The 22716-nt window shown below is 38.1% G+C and overlaps 1 protein-coding gene across 1 annotated transcript in view; it reads left to right on the plus strand.

Annotated features, from left to right (window-relative positions):
• LOC124596260 (farnesol dehydrogenase-like) overlaps nucleotides 1-22337 on the plus strand; it is a 140623-nt gene extending 118286 nt beyond the window's left edge. Inside the window, exons 5-6 of the mRNA XM_047135334.1 lie at nucleotides 20302-20451; nucleotides 22108-22337. Of these exons, the coding sequence (XP_046991290.1) occupies nucleotides 20302-20451; nucleotides 22108-22161 (204 nt within the window). The 3' untranslated portion in view covers nucleotides 22162-22337. The remainder of the gene's footprint in view (nucleotides 1-20301; nucleotides 20452-22107) is intronic.
• The last annotated feature ends 379 nt before the right edge of the window (nucleotides 22338-22716 follow it).

Genomic DNA, 22716 nt, shown 5'->3' on the forward strand with positions numbered 1-22716 from the left:
GATTTCTACTCACCATATAGTTTAGATACTGAGTTGCAGAAGGGATCAACAAAAAGACAACTAAACATGTAAGCTCTCAGCCAGAAGTTGTTGTACTGAAATACACAAAACACACACATACATGTCCACACAAATCCAGCTGACACACAGATGACCTCTATCTCTGGCAGTCGAGGCCAGACTACAAGCAATTTCGAGTGGTGGGGTTAAGAAGGAGGCTGGGGTGGGGAGGGGGGGGGGGGGGAGAGCGGTCTACAGGTGGGGAATATTAAAGCGAAGTTTGTGGTAGCATACAGGGACAAGGTGGAGAGAGGGCTGGGCAGCTACATGCAGTCAGAAGGTTAGACAGAGGGTGGAGGGGGAGGAAAAGGGGAGAAGCAGAAAGACTGTCGGTGCACTTGTGGAATAGAAGGCTATGTAGGACTGTAGTGGGAACAGGGAAGGGGGGGGGGGGGGATAGCTGGACGAATGACAGTGACTAACAGAAGTTGAGGCCAGAAGGGCTACAGGAACGTAGGATACATTGCAGGGAGAGTTCCCACCAACACAGTCCAGAAAAGCTGGTGTTGGTAGGGAGGATCCAGATGGCACAGGGTGTGAAGCAGTCATTAAAATGAACAACACTGTGTTAGGTGGTATGTTCAGCAACTGGGTGGTCCAGCAGTTTCTTGGCACACAGTTTGTCAGTAACCATTCATTTGGACAGACAGCTTGTTGGGTGTCGTGCCCACACAGAATGAAGCACAGTGGTTGCAGCTTAGCGTGTAGATTATGATTGGCATTGGAAATCCTAATAATGTAGCTATCCAAAATTTATGTACTCCTTGTTCTGAATATTTAGACCTCAGTAATTTCTTAGGGAAAACACAATTCAAATTGGAACATGAGTATAGAATAAAAAATGTTATATGTTACACTGATGAGCCAAAACATTATGATAACATTCTTAATAGCTTGGTTAGCCACCTTTGGAATGAAATAAATCACTGATTCTGCATATCAGAGATCCAGCAGTTTGTTGGTAGGTCTGTGGAGGTATGTGGCTTTAGATGTCTATGCACAGGTCATTTAATTCATCTAAATAACGGGCCACTGATTTGTGTATGTGGTGATGGCATCTGATAGTGACTCAGATGGGTTCCATATGATTTACATCAGGCAAATTTGGTTATTGAGACAAGAACACGAGTTCACTATAATGCTCCTTAAACAACTGTAGCACAGTTCTGGCTCCAAGACATGGACAAATATACTGCTGAAAGATGATGTCTCTGTTGCGGAAGACATCAAGCATGAAGGGATGCAGGTGGTTTGAAGCTGTCAGAGTGTCTTCAGTTATTACCACAGGTCCAATGCAAGCACAGGAGATTGTCTCTCATAACATAACACTGCTCCCATCAGCCTTTGTTCATGGCACACTGCATGTATCAAGCCACCTTTCACCTCAGTGACAGTGATCAAGTGTAGCAAAATTGTGTTTCGCCTGAAGAGCTGACACGTTTCCATCGGTTAATGGTCCCATGCCCACTGATATCATTATCAATTATGTCATTGGGTCAACAAGTGAGCATGTAGGGATGGTCTGCTGTGGAGCTCCATGTTCAACCATTTATGATGGGCAGTGTGCTCCGATACACTTGTATGTGCACCAGTATTGTGCTTTCTCAGTGAAGATGCCACAGATCAACTATCCTGCTTCACAGAGCAGGCAAGCCTCCAAACGTCACGTTATGTGAAGAGTCATGGATGTCCAACCATTTAGCACTTAGTGGTGGTTTCACTGTCCTTCTCCCTCTTTCTGTAGATGCTCACAACAGTAGCATGTGAACATTTGACCAGATTCACTATTTTGGAGATACTCATTCAGGGGCTCTGCATAATAATACTCAAAGTCACTTATCTCAATGGATTTCCTGATCTGCAGCCCATATCTTTGCTAGAGTGATGCTCCATCTGTGTCTGCTTTGCTTACATACTTTTGTTACTGTGTCATGTGCCCACAATGCCATCATGCAGCATCCAATCGTGGTGGGCAGTGGTCATAATGCTTTGACTTATGAGTGTATTTGCCATTAGTTGTGATGGAATACCTACGCATCATCCATGGGTTAGGCAGTTAAAAAAATGTGTGCAATTGTCTTCAGAAAAAATTCTTGTACAGGTGTGGTGTAAAGCTGTTTTACAGAGGCGTTGATGGAACTGTAAGAACCAGAGGGGTGGTAATCAGATAAGCCAATGCCAGTGTTAATTACTTCCGCTTCATTGGAATCTAAGTTAGAGAATATGTTATCTACGAGAGTCTGTGATGTATGTGTTCTTCAAGTAGGATCTACAGGATGAGTCAGCAAATGTTGCCATCTAGAATAACTCCAAAAATATGACAGTAGCTGAAATGTTTGTGGGACAAATGTTGCATGAGACAATGGGAGCCATAATATGATCTTTTTTTGTTGCTAGGTGGGGTCATATCAGAGATATGAAGGTCAGCTTTGTTTTTTTAAAATGGGGTGCTATGTGTAACAGTAAGGTCTTTGAATTCTGTGGGAGCTAGAGACTTAAACTCTGAAAGGTATCCTCAACATACTCACCATACATGTCGTACATTTAAGTATGTGTATGATAAATTGAGACCAACTGGATCTTTAATGCATCGGAATCATATCCAACAAAGGAAAGTTACTAACAAGGAAATAGAAATTGGTACTCTTGCCACTGTGGTTCGAAATCCTTGTGTTAGTTTACGTCAAATCACAAGGGTATCTGGACTGAGCCAGAGTAGTGTTGTCCATGTTCTGCGTCACATAAATATCATCCTTACCATATCAGTCTCCACTAAGAATTAACTGGCACAGACTGTATGCGTCACATTGAATTCTGCCAATGGGCTCAACTTTGGATTCAGAGGCATGACACATTTATTAATTTGATTTTATTTACTGATGATGCTATATTCATGAACCACGGAAATGTTAATTTGCATAATATGCATTATTGGGGAATTGAAAATCCACGTATGCTGCGGCAAGTTGCACACCAAAAACTATGGGCAGTGTATGTATGGTGTGGGATTGTGGAGGACAGAATTATAGGCCCGTATTTCATCATTTTTCCCGAGGGCATGCAGCTTTACTGTATGATTACATGATGATGGCGTCCTCTTGGGTAAAATATTCCGGAGGTAAAATAGTCCCCCATTCGGATCTCCGGGCGGGGACTACTCAAGAGGATGTCGTTATCAGGAGAAAGAAAACTGGCGTTCTACGGATCGGAGCGTGGAATGTCAGATCCCTTAATCGGGCAGGTAGGTTAGAAAATTTAAAAAGGGAAATGGATAGGTTGAAGTTAGATATAGTGGGAATTAGTGAAGTTCGGTGGCAGGAGGAACAAGACTTCTGGTCAGGTGACTACAGGGTTATAAACACAAAATCAAATAGGGGTAATGCAGGAGTAGGTTTAATAATGAATAGGAAAATAGGAATGCGGGTAAGCTACTACAAACAGCATAGTGAACGCATTATTGTGGCCAAGATAGATACGAAGCCCACGCCTACTACAGTAGTACAAGTTTATATGCCAACTAGCTCTGCATATGACGAAGAAATTGAAGAAATGTATGATGAAATAAAAGAAATTATTCAGATTGTGAAGGGAGACGAAAATTTAATAGTCATGGGTGACTGGAATTCGAGTGTAGGAAAAGGGAGAGAAGGAAACATAGTAGGTGAATATGGATTGGGGGACAGAAATGAAAGAGGAAGCCGCCTGGTCGAATTTTGCACAGAGCACAACATAATCATAACTAACACTTGGTTTAAGAATCATGAAAGAAGGTTGTATACATGGAAGAACCCTGGAGATACTAAAAGGTATCAGATAGATTATATAATGGTAAGACAGAGATTTAGGAACCAGGTTTTAAATTGTAAGACATTTCCAGGGGCAGATGTGGACTCTGACCACAATCTATTGGTTATGACCTGTAGATTAAAACTGAAGAAACTGCAAAAAGGTGGGAATTTAAGGAGATGGGACCTGGATAAACTAAAAGAACCAGAGGTTGTACAGAGATTCAAGGAGAGCATAAGGGAGCAATTGACAGGAATGGGGGAAATAAATACAGTAGAAGAAGAATGGGTAGCTTTGAGGGATGAGGTAGTGAAGGCAGCAGAGGATCAAGTAGGTAAAAAGACGAGGGCTAGTAGAAATCCTTGGGTAACAGAAGAAATATTGAATTTAATTGATGAAAGGAGAAAATATAAAAATGCAGTAAGTGAAACAGGCAAAAAGGAATACAAACGTCTCAAAAATGAGATCGACAGGAAGTGCAAAATGGCTAAGCAGGGATGGCTAGAGGACAAATGTAAGGATGTAGAGGCCTATCTCACTAGGGGTAAGATAGATACCGCCTACAGGAAAATTAAAGAGACCTTTGGAGATAAGAGAACGACTTGTATGAATATCAAGAGCTCAGATGGAAACCCAGTTCTAAGCAAAGAAGGGAAAGCAGAAAGGTGGAAGGAGTATATAGAGGGTCTATACAAGGGCGATGTACTTAAGGACAATATTATGGAAATGGAAGAGGATGTAGATGAAGATGAAATGGGAGATATGATACTGCGTGAAGAGTTTGACAGAGCACTGAAAGACCTGAGTCGAAACAAGGCCCCCGGAGTAGACAACATTCCATTGGAACTACTGACGGCCGTTGGAGAGCCAGTCCTGACAAAACTCTATCATCTGGTGAGCAAGATGTATGAAACAGGCGAAATACCCTCAGATTTCAAGAAGAATATAATAATTCCAATCCCAAAGAAAGCAGGTGTTGACAGATGTGAAAATTACCGAACTATCAGCTTAATAAGTCACAGCTGCAAAATACTAACACGAATTCTTTACAGACGAATGGAAAAACTAGTAGAAGCCAACCTCGGGGAAGATCAGTTTGGATTCCGTAGAAACACTGGAACACGTGAGGCAATACTGACCCTAAGACTTATCTTAGAAGAAAGCTTAAGAAAAGGCAAACCTATGTTTCTAGCATTTGTAGACTTAGAGAAAGCTTTTGACAATGTTGACTGGAATACTCTCTTTCAAATTCTAAAGGTGGCAGGGGTAAAATACAGGGAGCGAAAGGCTATTTACAATTTGTACAGAAACCAGATGGCAGTTATAACAGTTGAGGGACATGAAAGGGAAGCAGTGGTTGGGAAGGGAGTAAGACAGGGTTGTAGCCTCTCCCCGATGTTGTTCAATCTGTATATTGAGCAAGCAGTAAAGGAAACAAAAGAAAAATTCGGAGTAGGTATTAAAATTCATGGAGAAGAAATAAAAACTTTGAGGTTCGCCGATGACATTGTAATTCTGTCGGAGACAGCAAAGGACTTGGAAGAGCAGTTGAATGGAATGGACAGTGTCTTGAAAGGAGGATATAAGATGAACATCAACAAAAGCAAAACAAGGATAATGGAATGTAGTCTAATTAAGTCGGGTGATGCTGAGGGAATTAGATTAGGAAATGAGGCACTTAAAGTAGTAAAGGAGTTTTGCTATTTGGGGAGCAAAATAACTGATGATGGTCGAAGTAGAGAGGATATAAAATGTAGGCTGGCAATGGCAAGGAAAGCGTTTCTGAAGAAGAGAAATTTGTTAACATCCAGTATAGATTTAAGTGTCAGGAAGTCATTTCTGAAAGTATTCGTATGGAGTGTAGCCATGTATGGAAGTGAAACATGGACGATAAATAATTTGGACAAGAAGAGAATAGAAGCTTTCGAAATGTGGTGCTACAGAAGAATGCTGAAGATTAGATGGGTAGATCACATAACTAATGAGGAAGTATTGAATAGGATTGGGGAGAAGAGAAGTTTGTGGCACAACTTGACCAGAAGAAGGGATCGGTTGGTGGGACATGTTCTGAGGCATCAAGGGATCACCAATTTAGTATTGGAGGGCAGCGTGGAGGGTAAAAATCGTAGAGGGAGGCCAAGAGATGAATACACTAAGCAGATTCAGAAGGATGTAGGTTGCAGTAGGTACTGGGAGATGAAAAAGCTTGCACAGGATAGAGTAGCATGGAGAGCTGCATCAAACCAGTCTCAGGACTGAAGACCACAACAACAACAACAACAATTTCATCGAAGGAAATCTTAATGGTTGGCAGTACACCACATTCCTGCAAGAAACATTAGCTCTGTTATTGGAAGAAATGCCTTTTGGAACAAGCAACAGCATGTGGTATCAACACGATGGATGCCCAGCACATTTTTTGCTGATGGCTAGAAGTGAGTTGCAGAGACAATAACCAAATTGTTGGATTGGATGCAGAGGAGGTGTGTCGTGGCCAGCTTGTTTGCTAGACTTGATGTCTTTGGATTTTTTCTTGTGGGGATTTGTAAAAGACATTGTTAACATAGGCATTCCAACTACACCTGAAGATATGCAAGAGAGAATTGTAAGAGCATATGCTTCAATAAGTGCCAGTATGATAAGGAATACCACTCAATCCGTGATAAGAAGATTGCAGCACTGCATTGAGACCAGTGGTAATCACTTCAAACACCTTCTGTAAATGGATGTTCGTGACACCTTTGTGACCTACAATGACCTTACTTTAAATGCGAACATTTTTGGGTTAGGCTTTACCATGACTGTTACTGTCTAAATGTTGGGGTAATACATTGGTTAATGCTATAAAATATGCAGATAGATATACATTTGTGCCAGTAGTTGATGTACTTACAGTTTTAAACTGACAAGGAGTACAAGCTGTTGGTGTGATGAATTATGTCTTCTCTTCTGCTATACGAACCTTGCACCCAGCTGATTCCAGACTCCATATTTGTTTACAAATGTGGCAGTATATATCTGATGTGTTACGACAGCAAAAGGAACCTGTGACCACTGAAGGTACTCTAGTTTACATATTTAATGTTTACCATTAGATATCAGTTTAATTTTTTGTCAAAAGTAATCCTAAACCATATTCTGAAATAGTGTCTTGTTTCTCTACTAGGCAGTGCCACAAGTTCCTCCAAAAATCGTAACACAACACACACACAAATGTAATACTTACTAATGTAAATTCACCCGACGACGGAGGTTTAAACCTTCAAAATGCGTTGTGGAAATAAATAAAACGGTCACTGGTAACAGTGAACTTATTGTTTCATTTAAAGACCTTACTGTTACACATCATTGGGTTCACCTCAATAGTTGAAATCAGAAAATAAGTACCAAACTATAGCATCCCATTTAAAAAAGCAAAATTGACCTTCATATTGCTGATGCGACCCCACCTAGCAACAAAAAACCAACATCATATTATGGCCCCCGTTGTCACATGCAACATTTGTTCCACAAACTTTGCAGCTACTATCATACCTCCAGAGTTATTCTAAGCGGTAATAGTTAGTGACTTACCCTGTATAATGTGGGGTGACATGTTAAAACTCAGTAAAATATACAGAAAACAATCTTTAACTGTATTACTGCACATAAGATTTATATTCAAGTCTCTGCAAAGAAGCAAAGTAGCCTTTTCATTGCACCCAGTGTTTAGCATCACTTCTAGTTTTGAAATAAATTTATTTATATCTCCAGATGGTGACCTGTACACAGTCATTACCATTGTTTTCCTTTGCTTGCCATACAATTCAATAGCAGCTGTTTCAAAGAGGTTTTGTACACATAACTTTTCAAAATCACATCCCCTTTTGAATTTTACCGCTGTTTTTGTTCAAATACAGATACCACCATTTTTGGCATTTTTCCTACAGTAAATGCTAGCTAATCTAAAATGATGTGTATAATGATTTTGTTTAACTCATACTCCATACACCTTAGCTCTGAAAAACACAAGCACTCAGTAGTAAACTCATCTAAGTCAACTTCTAGCTCAAGATATTTATTCCTTAGACACCAAATATTCAGATTCATAACTTGAAAATAATTTATGGGAGCCTAGATCTAGTTACACTTACAATTGGTTTTCCCAAGTTGGTTGTAGAGGGTTTAGTTGCCCGTACATTTGTGGAATGTTCTATACTGCAACTTTTCCTGCCCTGGTGCGGAAAAAATCTCAGGTCATTCTTGGTCATTCTGGTCTTAAGTTCATTTGTCCATTCCTGAGTGTGTTGGTTGTCACTACAGGCTGCACTGATCTTGCTTTTTCATTATTATTGCAACTATTTGGATTAGTGGAGTGTTTTCCTTAAATTATTGTTCTTGCTTTCAGCCTTCTAAGTGCTTGTCCTAGCAGACATGGACTGTACTTCACTTGTTATTCCATTGATTCTTGAAGCTGTTCGAGTACACAGTTTATCTTTGACTAGTCCTTTAGGCACAATTCACAAAGTTAGATGAAGTGCTGTGGATGTTACCTTCATTTCTGCACAAGTATTAAAGTGCTTTGATAGATTTGCTGCTTCCATTTGTAATGTAACAGGATCATCATCCTTTTTTTTCAGTAAATTTCCAGATGAATTTTTTAATTTGTTTACAGACATATTGTTTCCTGACGTTATTCAAATGCGTACAATGTGTGGTATACCTGGTATACCGGTAAAGCACACTTTCTAAGCCATCAAGGTTTGAAAGCAATGTGTTTGGAAAGGCATTGGTAATTTTTACCAGTTTTCTGTTTGTGACTTCAATTTCCTTGTTTACATATGAACTTGGAACTAGAACTTTCCTGACTGCTATACTTGATATCACTACACTTACATTTTCAAAATTATTTAAGGCCATTCTAGTAGATCTAATAGCTTCTTTGGCATTATTTTGGTAGACAGAATTTGCTTCACCAAATATTAAAGCACTGTCTTTTTTGTTAGTGGCCCTGCTAGTGTTTAGTGCTCCTGTGTAACTTGATTTATTGGAGACATGGCCCAATTAAACCTGTTGCATTAGCTTGTAGTTCTTGTAACATTTCTGCTATTTTTTGTCTGTGACTGTCAGTGATATTCAGTATTTTTCCATGAATTCCAGAGTTTCCATTTGTACTGTACTTGTGTTCTGGTCTGTCTCTTTTCGTATAATGTCTGTGGTATTTTGGCTTTTGGACCTTCATCCTGTGTTTCTTTTCCATTATTTAGAATTTTTGTAGGGTTTGGTTGGGGTAATGCATGGCATTTCAGGTAACTTAGCATTTCAGTGTTTTCCTAATGAAGTTTCATTACAACTCTTTAAAGAATGAACTGCTGATTGCATATTTACAGTATATTCCTTTAGACATTCACTATCAGCTACACATTTCACATCATGTATTCTTACCTTCAATGTCTGTATTTTCGTCTCACGGAACATTGCCCATATCCTGTACAGGACCCATCTTGTTTTTTTACAGTGTACCTGCAGGAGAATCCATAACAGCACAATCTGTGAAAACAATACAATAAACATATGCAGCAACTCATCTTTAAAAAATTTAGAATTACTGTTATTTTTACGTTGCATGTAATCTGAATCGTTGACAAATGCTTTGTTTTCATCATCTACAGATTGATCAAGGACATTGTAAATCATTTGTTCCAAATATTTCCCCTCTGCATTACATAATTTCAACACCAAAGCACAAAAAACACATGAAACAGAGAACTTGAATGTCACATAATGCCTATGAAACAACAGACAATAACAACGGTTTCAGAAATGACAAATTTTTCTGTGATGTCACCACAGCCATCCAGCAGTCATAGTGGGAACTTTGAAGTCTTCAGACCTTACAGACATTTCTGGGAGCAATGAAAATATGTTTGACACTGTGGAAAATCATCACTGGCATGACGTAATATTACTGCTGCCATGCATTCCCATTTCCCACAAGTGCTGTAATATTACATCAGTCATAGGATAAGTATTAATTGTGGTATTGTCCTTTTCATGGGTGACAGTGTTGTTGAACAGGAATGAACCAATGAGCACCCTGAGCTTGAGCTATATTTCTAATGAGCTCATCATGAATGGGTTATTAAACTCAAAATTTGTTCTTGCGTGAATTTCTTCACATTTTTCTCCATCGGGATGTACTGAAGCCTTTGTCTAAGTGGACATAACAAGTCACAGAACAGCTAATTAATTTTGAAATATTATGTTATGGAATAATGCTGAAGATTACATAGGTAGATCAAGCAATAGATTTATGACTAATTAAAGGTTATGTTGATGGGCTACATCCTGAGGCATCAAGGAGTAGTTAATTTGGTGAAGGAGGTAAGTATGGTAGTTAAAATCGTAGAAGGAGATTGAGACTAGACTACAGCAACCGGGCCAGGTGGATGTACCTTGTAGTATTTATGCAGATATGAAGAAACTTGTGCAGCATTGACTAGCTGGAAGAGATGCATCAAACTAGACTTCAGACAGAAGGCAGCAACAATGATAACAACATTATGGCGAAATTGCATAAGAATGTAAAGAAACTGCTAAAGAAACAGAGATTACTGCATAATAGATGTAAACAAAGCCTAGAGCTGTAGATAGAGAAATGCTGAAGGAAATGTGTTTGGCTGTCAAGAGAGCAATAAGTGATGCCTTCAATGAGTACTGTAGCAGAATAATATCAAATTATCTTTCACAGAACCCAAAGAAATTTTTGTCATGTATAAAGGCTGTTGGTGCACCAAAGCTAATGTCCAGTCCGTAGAGAATGAGACAAGAACTGGAAGTAAGGGTAGCAAAGCAAAAGCTGAAATGCTTAACTCCATTTTCAAATATGCCTTTGCAATGGAAAACTCAGGCAAATTGCACCAGTTTAATTCTCATACCACAGAAAAGATATTAATATTAGTGTCAGTGGTGTTGAGAAACAGCTAAGATCATTAAAATTGAACAAACCTCCAGACCCCAAAGGAACCCCAGTCAGATTCTGTACTGAATTTGCAACTGAGTTAATCTATCATAGATCCCTTGAACAAAAAACCATGCCTAGTTCTTTGAAAAAGGTACAGGTCACACCCGTCTACAAGAAGAGTAGTAGAAATTATCCACAAAACTACTGTCCAGTACCCTTGACACTGATTTGTTGAAGAATCTTAGAACATATTCTGAGCTCAAACATAATGATGTATCTTGAACTGAATGACGTCGTTAATGCCAACCAGGATGGATTTTGCACTTTTCTCACATGACATACTGAATACTTTGTTTCAAGGCATCCAGATAGATGCAGTGTTTCTTGATTTCCTAAAGGCATTTGACTCAGTACAAAGGTACAATCATATGGGGTGTCATGTGAAATTTGTGACTAGATTGGGAACTTTTTTATCTTGGATGGAGAGTCATCAGCAGATGTAAAAGTATCATCAGGAGTGCCCCAGGCAAGTGTGTTGGGACCCTTGCTGTTCATTTTCTATATTAATGATGTTGCAGACAATATTAATAGTAAAATAAGGCTTTTTGCAGCTGATGCAGCTATATCTAGTGAAGTACTATCTGAGAGCTGCATAAATATTCAGTCATATCTTGATAAAATTTCTACATGGTGCAGAAATTGGCAACTTGCTTTAAATGTTGAGAAATATAAAATTTTGCACTTCACAAAACGAAAAAATGTCATATCCTATGACTATAATATTAATGAGTCATTGTTGGGATTGGCCAACTCATACAAATACCTGGGTGTAACACTTTGTAAGGATATGAAATGGAATGATCACATAGGTTCAGTCATGGCTAAAGCAGCTGGCAGACTTCGGTCTATTGGTAGAAAATTGGAGAAGTGAAATCAGTCCACAAAAGGGACTGCTTATAAATCACTCGTGGAACCCTTCCTAGAATATTTCTCAAGTGTATGGGACCCATACCAGATAGGACTAGCAGGGAATATTGGACATATACAGAAAAGGGCAGCACAAATGGCCACAGATTTGTTTAATCCATGGGAGTGTGTCACGGAGCTACTGAAGGAACTGAACTGGCAGACTGTTGAAGACAAACATAAACTAGGCCAACAAAGCCTGTTAACAAAGTTTCAAGAACTAGGGATATACTACAACACCCTATGTATCACTGACACAGGGATCGTGAGGATAAGATTAGAATTACTGCATACACAGAGACATTCAAACGATCATTCTTCCTGCATTCCATATGTGAATGGAACAGGAAGAAATGCTAATAACTGGTCCAATGTGACATTCTCTGTCATGCACCTCACGGTGGTTTGCAGAGTATAGATGTAGATGTGATACATGTAAAACAGAAAAATAAGATTTAAAACAAATACACTGAAGTATCAACACAGTAGTATGAATTTATAGTACTTGATGAACATTTAGACCTGTTAGTATCATGGTTCCGTAAGAGACCCATGTCCAGAGAACTTAACCACTCAGTAGTCTTTGGAGAGGCATTCATGAAGCATTCCAGCACCCTAGAAATCTCCTTATTGGACATTCACTAGTAATGTGGTCTACTATTCACTCTATGTATTCCCACTCACAAAATGATATGTGTACAGTCTCCCGTTTATATAGGAATGCTTTGTGTCTTATATACTTGATTCTGATGTGGTTTAGGTGACTTCAGGTTTTTCTTGGCAGTTGTTTGCTTATAAGAGGCACAGTATTGTCAAACTTATTTACCAGATTTTATCCAGTGAACAGTAACCAATTACACACATTTTGTTTGATTGGACATCTACAAATTTTATTCATCATCAGTGATAAAATTTCCTACAGTTGTAAAAACAACATGATGGAGTATTCAGTTATCTTCCCAGCACTCTACAGTATCACAAGGAGCAGGCTGATAGAGATTGTTGATATCTCATACATTTATGGCTGGTGAGAAAAAAAAAATTGTTGAATGAAGGGTGTCTAGAAATTGATCTGTTGTATTCTCTATCCACACTCCCATGCCTGTTATTGTCTAAAATCTGGTGGTGCTTTACTAGACAGAACATGAATCAAAGGAACTGATGTTGCTTTCATTGTGTCAGTGACAATCCTTGTTGTGTCATTTAGTTGGATGTCAGTCTTGCTAACTTCTTTGCGTGTAGCCTACAAAGGAGAACAGTAGTTGGCAACAGCATTCATAGCTGATTGTACTGTTGTCTGTAAGTGTTTGCTTGTGCTCCCCAAATTGTTCCCAACAGCTATGTGGTAATGTTTTTTTTTCTAATTTTAACATTTTTGCTGTTTATTTCAAGATATTTCATAAATATTAGAGAGTGATAAAATATTATGTCTAGATATTTTAGATGCAGGTTGATGTTTAATTGAGCTCTGTCAAACATTGACCTAAAATACAATGGTACTATGCCAGAGTTTAAACAAATCAAATTAAATTAAATATTTATTCTCATGTAATCTGCTTTACACAATCAAAGACTGTGATGTAGGTGACACATCACTTCTCACTATAGAATAAAATTAATCTAATCTTATAATAGGTATGGTACTTCTTCAGAGAGATACTATTTTAAATTATTATCATTCAAGAAACCTTCTACACTGTAATAACCTATAATAACATTTACTTTCCAGGTCTCCTTCAGTGATTTTTTCTTTTTTTTTTTTTAAAAAAAAAAAAAATTGGGGATCGCTTCCAATTACAGGTTTTATTTATAAGCTTTTGTATGCACAAAATGTGGAGTTTTTTCATGCAGTTTTAATCTGCGACCAGGTAACATGTACCTTGCACTGTGTATAGTCTCATGCTGATGCAAGAAACAGCAGTCCTTAAAAATTGTTGGTTCCTCTTTACAAAAATGACAACTCCCACCATTGCTCAGATAAACTATTACAGTAGTTTAAAAATTTGTTGAGTAAATTACTTGGCTGGGACTCCAGTTAATTATACTGTGCCTACTAAATGACAGGAATGAAATATGAATAATATACAATTTTTACAACTAAATCAGTGATATTACATACTGGGTGTATATGACTCAGGACAAACGGGAGATCCGGGAATTTTTTTCATCCGGTAGAAAAACAGGAAAAACACTGGAATTTTTTAGAATTCTGGGAATGTTTCATTGTTTTAGTTTTCAGTTAAATTTTTGTGATTTTGACTGGTAAGAACCAATACTCCAACAAAGGACATTACTGTATTCCACATCTGCAGGATAATACTGCAGCAAGAAAACATTAACAAGAGGAAGAAAAAACGAAAATAAAACTTAAGCCGCAAAAGAAATCCGCCATATACAACAAGAAAACGTAGTGCTCACACAAACATCTGCCAACAGCAAAGTGTGTCAAAGGCTTTAGAAAGACTATGCAATGATTCATAATGACAAGTTGCCTCCGATGAGCGTGATGTGACAGCTGTTGACATTAGATTTGTTTGAGCAGTTGCGGGCGGGCTCTTGTGCATGCACAATTGAGTCGCGTATGGGTAGTACCTTCTCCCGTAGTACCTTCTCCCGCTACGGATGTGTGGCTGGTCACCACTATCTAGCATTGCCCCGGTTCAGAAATATCGTAGATCCGGGGCTGATGCACAGAGCAGTCCAAGTTGTGGTGGGTAGTCTCCACGTGACCTGTGTTTATGTTTAGTGATTTTGCTGTTTCCTCTTCATTTATTACTCTCACATCAAACGAGAACAAAATGGATTTCTGTGGCTGGGAGCTATCAAATGAATTAAAATATGTTTGCATAGTTACGGAAGGCTAAAGTATGTTATTATTTTCATGTTTTATTTCCACCTTTCTGACAGTCAAGCATTAATCACCTTGGAGAAGAATGAAGTTATTTTTGTCGCTTTGCTAAAGATATTTGGCTTTTATTAATATTTTGCACTGAGGCAGTCAATTTATTAGAAACTAAGTGTTTAATTTCACACTGTTGGCTAGTTTCAACTGTTTGCTGCATTTCAAGTGCACATTTTCCATCTTCTAGCTCGCATGGCATTGTGCCATAATAAAGAACCAAACATGAGATAATACAGTGCTGGTACTCAAGGAAATTTACATCTGAATCTGGACATACAAATGTGAACTTTAAGCCCAATTATGCATTTTAGTATGGTTCACGGAATTCCGATGAACTTGACGTGTCCTCTGATGTCTTGTTTCTTTTGTGACGTAGTGCAAGATCTTTAAATGCTTTACACGTACGAACATACGGGCTTCCTGTGTCATCGTAGCTGTGCAAGAACGGTGATGGCTGGTATCTGGCGCTATCTGGCAACTGCTGAAATGAATCAGTTTCCAACAGGTCAAGGTGGTTTGAAAAGCGTTGCTTTCAAAGTAAATTTCCTTTTACACAAGATGAACTACATGCGAGAATGTACGATGAATTTCTTAAATCACATAGCGTTTGACTCTCAATCAAAAATCAACTCTTTGAGGACGACCATCTAGAAGAATTTCGAGCCCAGAAAATCAGACATTTACGCCGTTATTAAAAATTTTATTGTCACATTTGTGCGATATATCTTAAAGTGTAACACGCACAAAAAAGATCAACATTATATGTGGAAACTTAGCTTCTCTTGCAGCTTATTAATCTTTGAGACTACGATTATATGTGAAACCTCTGTTTTTCTTGTAGCAACACTACCGTATTTACTCGAATCTAAGCCGAACTCGAATCTAAGCCGCACCTGAAAAATTAGACTCGAAATCAAGAAAAAAAAATTTTCCCGAATCTAAGCCGCACCTGAAATTTGAGACTTGAAATTCAACGGGAGAGAAAAGTTTTGGCCACACCTCCAAATCGAAACAAAGTTGGTCCATTGTAATATGACACACAATTTAGGTCGAATGAATGACGATACAGCTACAGTAGGCTCGAGTCGTAAGCTTAGCAGTTAAGCTTTACTAGGTAGCCATTGCTATGCGTCATGCGCTCCGTCCGTTCATATACGTGTACCTTTCCTTTTTCACGTGCTTCGTCTGGTTTGATTTAATTGCTTATTTTGCTTTGGTCTGGTAAGTGCCGTTCTGTTTGTTATAGGTGTTTGCGTCACTCTAAGCTGAAAATGCATTACTGTACTGTGTCATGAATTGTTTATCGCATTCTGATAATGAGTGTTCACGGCCTGTCCCTGCTCGCGGCATGGCTTGTTTTCTTGCGCGCTACCGCCGCTTACAATTAAAAAAGAGAGGAATTGTTTCATTAGCAAAACAATGGCAAGAGACTGCTATTTGTTGTTACTTACACTGCTGCTTACTTTGATAATGATCAACAAGAACCAAATAATATATTGCTTTTGATAGAAGACGTTCTGAACGAGAGTTTAGCGAAAATTTTTCTCCGTTTGAAAATCTTTGCAGATGCCTCTTTAGTACATTACATTCTGCACAGAAATTAGTCATCTTAGATTTAAAAATCTAGTCAATTGTCGTGCTTCATTTCTGCCTGTATCACTATTAGGCATAAGAATAATACGAATATAAACATGACATGATATGTATATTCTTCCGCGTTTGCTGTTGTCTCACCCTAGTTTCGTAGTTTATTCGGCAGATAGGATTTAAATGAGATAGCAGCAAACACGAAAGAATACACGGCAAAATGTTTATATTCGTATTATTCTTATGGCGAAGAGAATACTGTATGTGATTCACAATTCATAAAAGTTCCTATTAGCAACCATCTCTTCTCACAGGTAGGAATAAATTCAGAACGTAATGTTGGCCATATTGACAAACATCCCAAACAGTCTTGCCAGTCGGATTTTCGTACTACATTGAAATGTTGCTACATTCGAAGATGAACGATACGGAATTTGTATTTACTTTGTTGGATAATGTATAAAATGCAGTGGTCGAAACTCGGGGCGGAGAAGAAGGCTTGTCTTCCACCCTTTTTTTTTAATTTATTTACTGACGCGGAGATTTTGGCGCTAGTATTTATCTTTGTGCCTGCGAAGCATTCCTATGCAGCGCTACATATAATCGACGGCAGAAGTCATTTGTGGCGGCACCTACCAACATTTTTCAGAACTTCCGCTTACTTTGCACTCGATTCTAAGCCGCAGGCGGTTTTTTGGATTACAAAAACCGGAAAAAAAGTGCGGCTTAGATTCGAGTAAATACGGTATGTATATTAATTTAAACCATCAACTTTTCTTATTTGTGTGTTCGCGCTACTTAAGAGTGATATTGCTATTGGCTGACTACATCATGTGTCCTATGCCGTCATCAGCTGGCGAGATCACATGACATGAGCTATAACTGGCTTACAAAAGCACCTCACAATCTCGATTTCATTGCCTTGGAAAGTAACATGTGGTGTTTGGTGGAATTCAAATTTATATCTCCGTAACACGAAAATATTGTTGCTGCTGCACATCAAAGATCTTTCCAAAACGTGTGTGTCCCCCACCCCCTGAGTTTCGTTTTCTAAAGTGCCGGGAAATTCTACGTCGGCGTATAAAACCATAAACATTCAGAAGACTGATAAGTTTTACAGTGCCGAGGAAAAGTATACATAACATGGGGAAAAATGTATTTTCACCTGGAAGAAAGTGTATTTTCAACCGAGAAAGCTGGGGAAAATCCGGGAATTTTTTTCCTTGTCCATGTATACACCCTGTACATAAGACTTTAATGAAAATGACACTATTCAGTCAACTAAGCATGTTGTCCACAACGTATTTTTATATACTGTCCATAGCTCAGAAGAATGTGTGCAACAGAATTCCAGCAGTGAGCCTGAGATGTGCTCAAGGTGGAGTAGTATAAGCCATTCTAAATGTATACTGCAAAGATGACTGTGATTCATATCTGACTGATATCTGTAACCATTACAGGGTAGATCTTTTACATTAAAAAATAAATAAATGAATAAATAAACTTTATATATATGCCGGCTGGGGTGGCCGAGCGGTTCTAGGCGCTACAGTCTGGAACCGCGCGACCGCTACGGTCGCAGGTTAGAATCCTGCCTCGGGCATGGATGTGTGTGATGTCCATAGGTTAGTTAGGTTTAAGTAGTTCTAAGTTCTAAGGGACTGATGACCTCAGAAGTTAAGTCCCATAGTGCTCAGAGCCATTCGAACCATTTTATATACATACAAGTGAAGGTGCTACATGAAAAGTCACATATTTTAATAACAATAAATATTATGTCTATGTGATCAACACATCTGGCGTAGAGTAATGAAGACACAGTGTCATTCACTGAAAAGGACTGGTTTAACAAATCATTTTTGTGAGAGGTGAAGGCAATAGTGGGTCATGGCTGTGCGGGTAAAAGTAAAAATAGAGAGGTATGAGACTGTGGAGCAGTGTGGGGGGAGGTAACATGGGGTTCATTGAGTGTCAAGGAGAACTGAAGTTTAAAGGATTTGAAGAGTATCAGTAAAATGTACAATAAGTATATATATTACTACATCCTTTATAATATACCAAATACACAACCAGTACACAAGGAAAACAATTTTTTTTTGTCACTCCAAGTTAATCTTGCAATCTATGCAGCTAGTAATAAACTAAATCAAATGTATCCAACTGGGAAAAGTACAAATTTTACTATTTATTTTATAGTGAAGCAAGTTCACCGGACATATCAATTCCAATCCAAAGGTCTATAAAACCAAACCTGTACAAAATCACAAGTTTTTCTTTTTAACTAATAAAAATTTTTTACAATAAAGTAAAATGGTTTGAGCCCAAAGTGGGGGGGGGGGGGATAGAGGAGCAGAACCAGTGGACAATAGGGGAGGGGGGGCAAGGGGTGGGGAGTAGACAAGAGGGAAGAGGGGGGGGGGGGGAGAATTGGAGGGGTGGAGTGTAAAAGCACAGAGAGAACAGAATAGCATATAGAGTGTAGCATACAGTAATAACCAATATGATATGCATGATACCACATGACAGAACACATTAGTGAAGACACCCATTCACTTGATATTCTGATTGTTTCCACTGGTGTGTTCTGTCAGGTGGTATTACGTATGTAGTATTGCTTATTACTGTATATCACACTCTATAATTTATTCTGTCCTCCGTATGCTTTTACACTCCACTGCTATGACCTGTCATTCTTGTCTATGCCCCACCCCTTGTCACTCCTTCTGTACTGCCCACTGGTTTTTCTGTACCACAATCTCCCCCCCCCCCCCCCCCCCCCCCCCCCCCCCCCTCCCTTCTGCTCAAGACTATTTTACTTTATTGTAAAGAAAAATGTGAAAAGAAAATGTTGTAATTATGGACAGCTTTGGTTTTGTAGACTTTTGGATTGGAAGTAATATGTCCAGTAAAATTGCTTTATTATAACATTGATTGTGTAATTTGCACCCTTTCCAAGTGAATATGTTTGATTTAGTTTAATTACTAGCTGCACATACTGCAAGATTAATTTGGAATGCCAAAAATGTTTTATTTGTTTTGTGTACTGGTTGTGTATTTAATTCATTATATAGGACATAGTAATATACATATTTATTATGTATATTGCTGCTAATCTTTCTATCCTTAGTACCATGTTTCTGTGACACTGTATCCCATCCTCCCTCTCCCACTCCCTCCACCCCTTATTCTCCCCCCCCCCCCCTTCCTCCTCCCCCTCCCCCACATCCCACTCCTCGGTCTCATTACTACCTATTTTTTCCTACATGCCATGACCCCATATTGCCTTCATTTCTCACAAGAAATTTTTTCTTTTACATTTTCTTTATAGAGAAAGTACCTGTTTATACTAATTAAAATATCTGCTGATTTCAATCAAATTTCTTAAATTCTTCACAAAAAAAGGCAAGGAGAATAGCAATTACTCTTTGGGGAAATTATTCCACTAAGTTCTAATTTACTCGGGATTGAATTTTTTATACCTAATCGGGCATGGGGAAGAACTGAAGACGTTTGATCTCTGTTGTCCATTATGAATACGGGACAGTGGTTGGTGAGATGTTTACCAAAGGAAGTTTGTCAAACCTGTATATTTACAGAAGTTATTTTATTTAGACAACCTATTTTGGCATCTCATTAATGCTATATTCAGGCCCATATGCACTCCATGTATACATAAAATATCTTCAGAAAATATAGAATTGTTTGGTGACTTTTTTTTGATGAAGATGTTTGAAGTGATCAGGTTTCAGCTTGAGCAGGCCATTTTAACAAATCAAAGAGCATTATTTTTCTTTTTGTCCCCAAACCACAATGCAGGGGTGGTCACTGGTCTGAGAGGTGCAGAGATTGCTCTCCACATACCTTTTAATTTTTCATTGCCTTCTGTGATCAATGCAGAGTGATCTGTCATTGAGCAAATATATATCTTCCATTCCAGATTTGCAACCACCATCATAATTCTACCATAATTCATCATCAGAATATTCATAGTATCTGTATACGAATTTTCTAATATGGTAGAGCTCAAGAGAAATTAATGATTCCATTGTTGTTGCAGGCAATATGTCCAGGCCTAGTGAAGACTGAAATCATGGATAACAGCAAGGAAATTGATAAGGACAAAGTTTTTTCCCAGCTTCCCTATCTGGAGCCAGAACATATCGCTAATGCTGTGGTGTATGTCCTTTCACAGCCTCCAATTGTGAATGTAAGTTTTTCATTTCAGGTATAGTTTTGCTGAGGTCCATGAATGACATAAAATTTTACAGTTTGTTCAACATATTCCACAGAAAGAAGACAAAAAGGGGGAGGGGCAAAGTTATTACTTAGCTACAATCTAAAGAACTTATGAAAGTGAGGATACTGGATTGGAGTAGCGTTAGAAAAAAAAAGAAAGTATCATAAGTTACATAAACCTGATATCTACATCTACATCAGTACTCCGCAAATCACATTTAAGTGCCTGGCAGAGGGTTCATCAAACCACTTTCACAATTCTCTTTTATTCCAATCTCATATAATGTGCAAAAAAGAACGAACACCCATATCTTTCCGTATGAACTCTGCTTTTCTTTATTTTATCATGGTGATCTCCCTATGTAGTATGGTGTCAGTGAAATATTTTCGAATTTGGAGGAGAAAGTTGGAGATAGTAATTTCGTGAGAAGATTCCATCGCAATGCAAAATGCCTTTCTTTTAATGATGTCCAGCCCAAATCTTGTATCATTTCAGTGACACTCTCTCCCATATTTAACGATAATACAAAATGTGCTGCCCTTCTTTGAATTTTTTTGATATATCTCTTTGTATGTTTTGTATTATAGTAACCTTTTGATTGCTGTTCATGAGTTAACTTGTCATGCTCCAGGTGCAGTTGATGAGTTTAAGCATGGGCTTTGGGGTTTCCCTTCACCACTGTTGACAATATTAAATTTGGTGTCCTTGCTGAACCCTGTGCACTAATGACTAATGTAGTTGCACTGCCACTCAGGTACCTGAGTGCTGTTGACAAGTATAAGCATACATCAGAGTTTCCAGCTCATATATCAGCAGCTTTTCACATTACTGGTTGCTAAGTTGTGTTTTCCTGGATATGACTTTGCTTTATGTCTATTGTTCATCAGGATTGGTAAGACTGTTTTTTTCTCTTACTCCATTCCACAAAGGAAATAAAAGGGTGTCATTATTGCACTGAGTTAGAGATCGTGAAAATACACACAAAGAAAAATAGTGTGAATGAGTTATTTGATGTTAGTGTAATTGATAACTCCTCCGTCTATTCTGAAAGCAACAGTTTTAAGCCATCTGCTTCAGCAGGAGTAACACTACGGTCTTACGTTCCAACAAGAGATGTAATTCCAAATCAAAATAATCTGAAAATGATTTAACTTTGAGAATGGGTTACCAAAATGAGATCAGGAACTACTGAAGGAATCTCCTAGGATTTGTAACAACCATAAATTTGCAGAGAAGCTTCAAAGTTAGAAAAGAGTTCTTACGTCTACAATAATGTTCATCTTGCCAGCGAAAAATCTTAGAGCAGCAGAGGGACACATTACAGAAAATACTCCAGAAATGATCAGCAGAGCATATGACAGGCTGCTCAGGTAATGCGACCCAAGTAGAAGCCCAAACGCAGGCTGCTTAGCCTGGGTAGATGAGTTAAGTGATGATGATGCCGCTTGTTTGTTATACATATTTTAAGTGAGAATTAATAAGTTGTGATATTCAGTCACCAACTTTACATTTTTAATTTCAGGGAAGAAATTTTGTAGAAGTTACTGTCAAATTTTTCTGTTACAATAATAGAGTGATAGTTTACTCCTATATGGTATTCAATATATGGGTTTTTTTATTGTGTAGGTGCCGCAGCTTGTAATTCAGCCTGTGGGACAAAGAAGAATAAGTGATGTATAAAGTATTGAAAAGCTGTAAAATATATGCTAAAAAATAAATTAAAAAACAAGAGGCACAGAGTTACTGAATTTTGAATTTGTAGCAGAACATTTAGAATTAAAAGATGCTGTTTCCATGGTGCTGAAGTATCATAGATTTAATATGTGAAATGTATTAAATCTAATTATAGTCACTTATTCAAAGTTGTATAGAGCTGCTCATATTTGTCCATAGCTGGCCCTGTCTCAAATAATTTTCTTGTTATCACTATTACATCAAGGAGACTGGATCACCTCTGATACAGTGAATTCACAATGCATGATATAATGAATAATTATTGATGATATTTCAAATCCAATTTTTCAATTATAAAAAATTTGTCTTTTGTCACCAAACACATTTTGTTTTATTGATACAAAACATCATAAGTGCTGGTACTTTATGTCAGACTTTTCCTTATAACAGGAAATGTCATCTGCTTGCACAGTTTTGAGGTATTTTCTCATTTGGCACTAATGTTTTTGATGAGTCTCGCAGTGTTGTCCAGAACTGTAAATTTTGTGAATTCCATAATTG

The sequence above is a fragment of the Schistocerca americana genome, chromosome 2, assembly GCF_021461395.2.
Source record: "Schistocerca americana isolate TAMUIC-IGC-003095 chromosome 2, iqSchAmer2.1, whole genome shotgun sequence".
Classification (NCBI taxonomy): domain Eukaryota; kingdom Metazoa; phylum Arthropoda; class Insecta; order Orthoptera; family Acrididae; genus Schistocerca; species Schistocerca americana.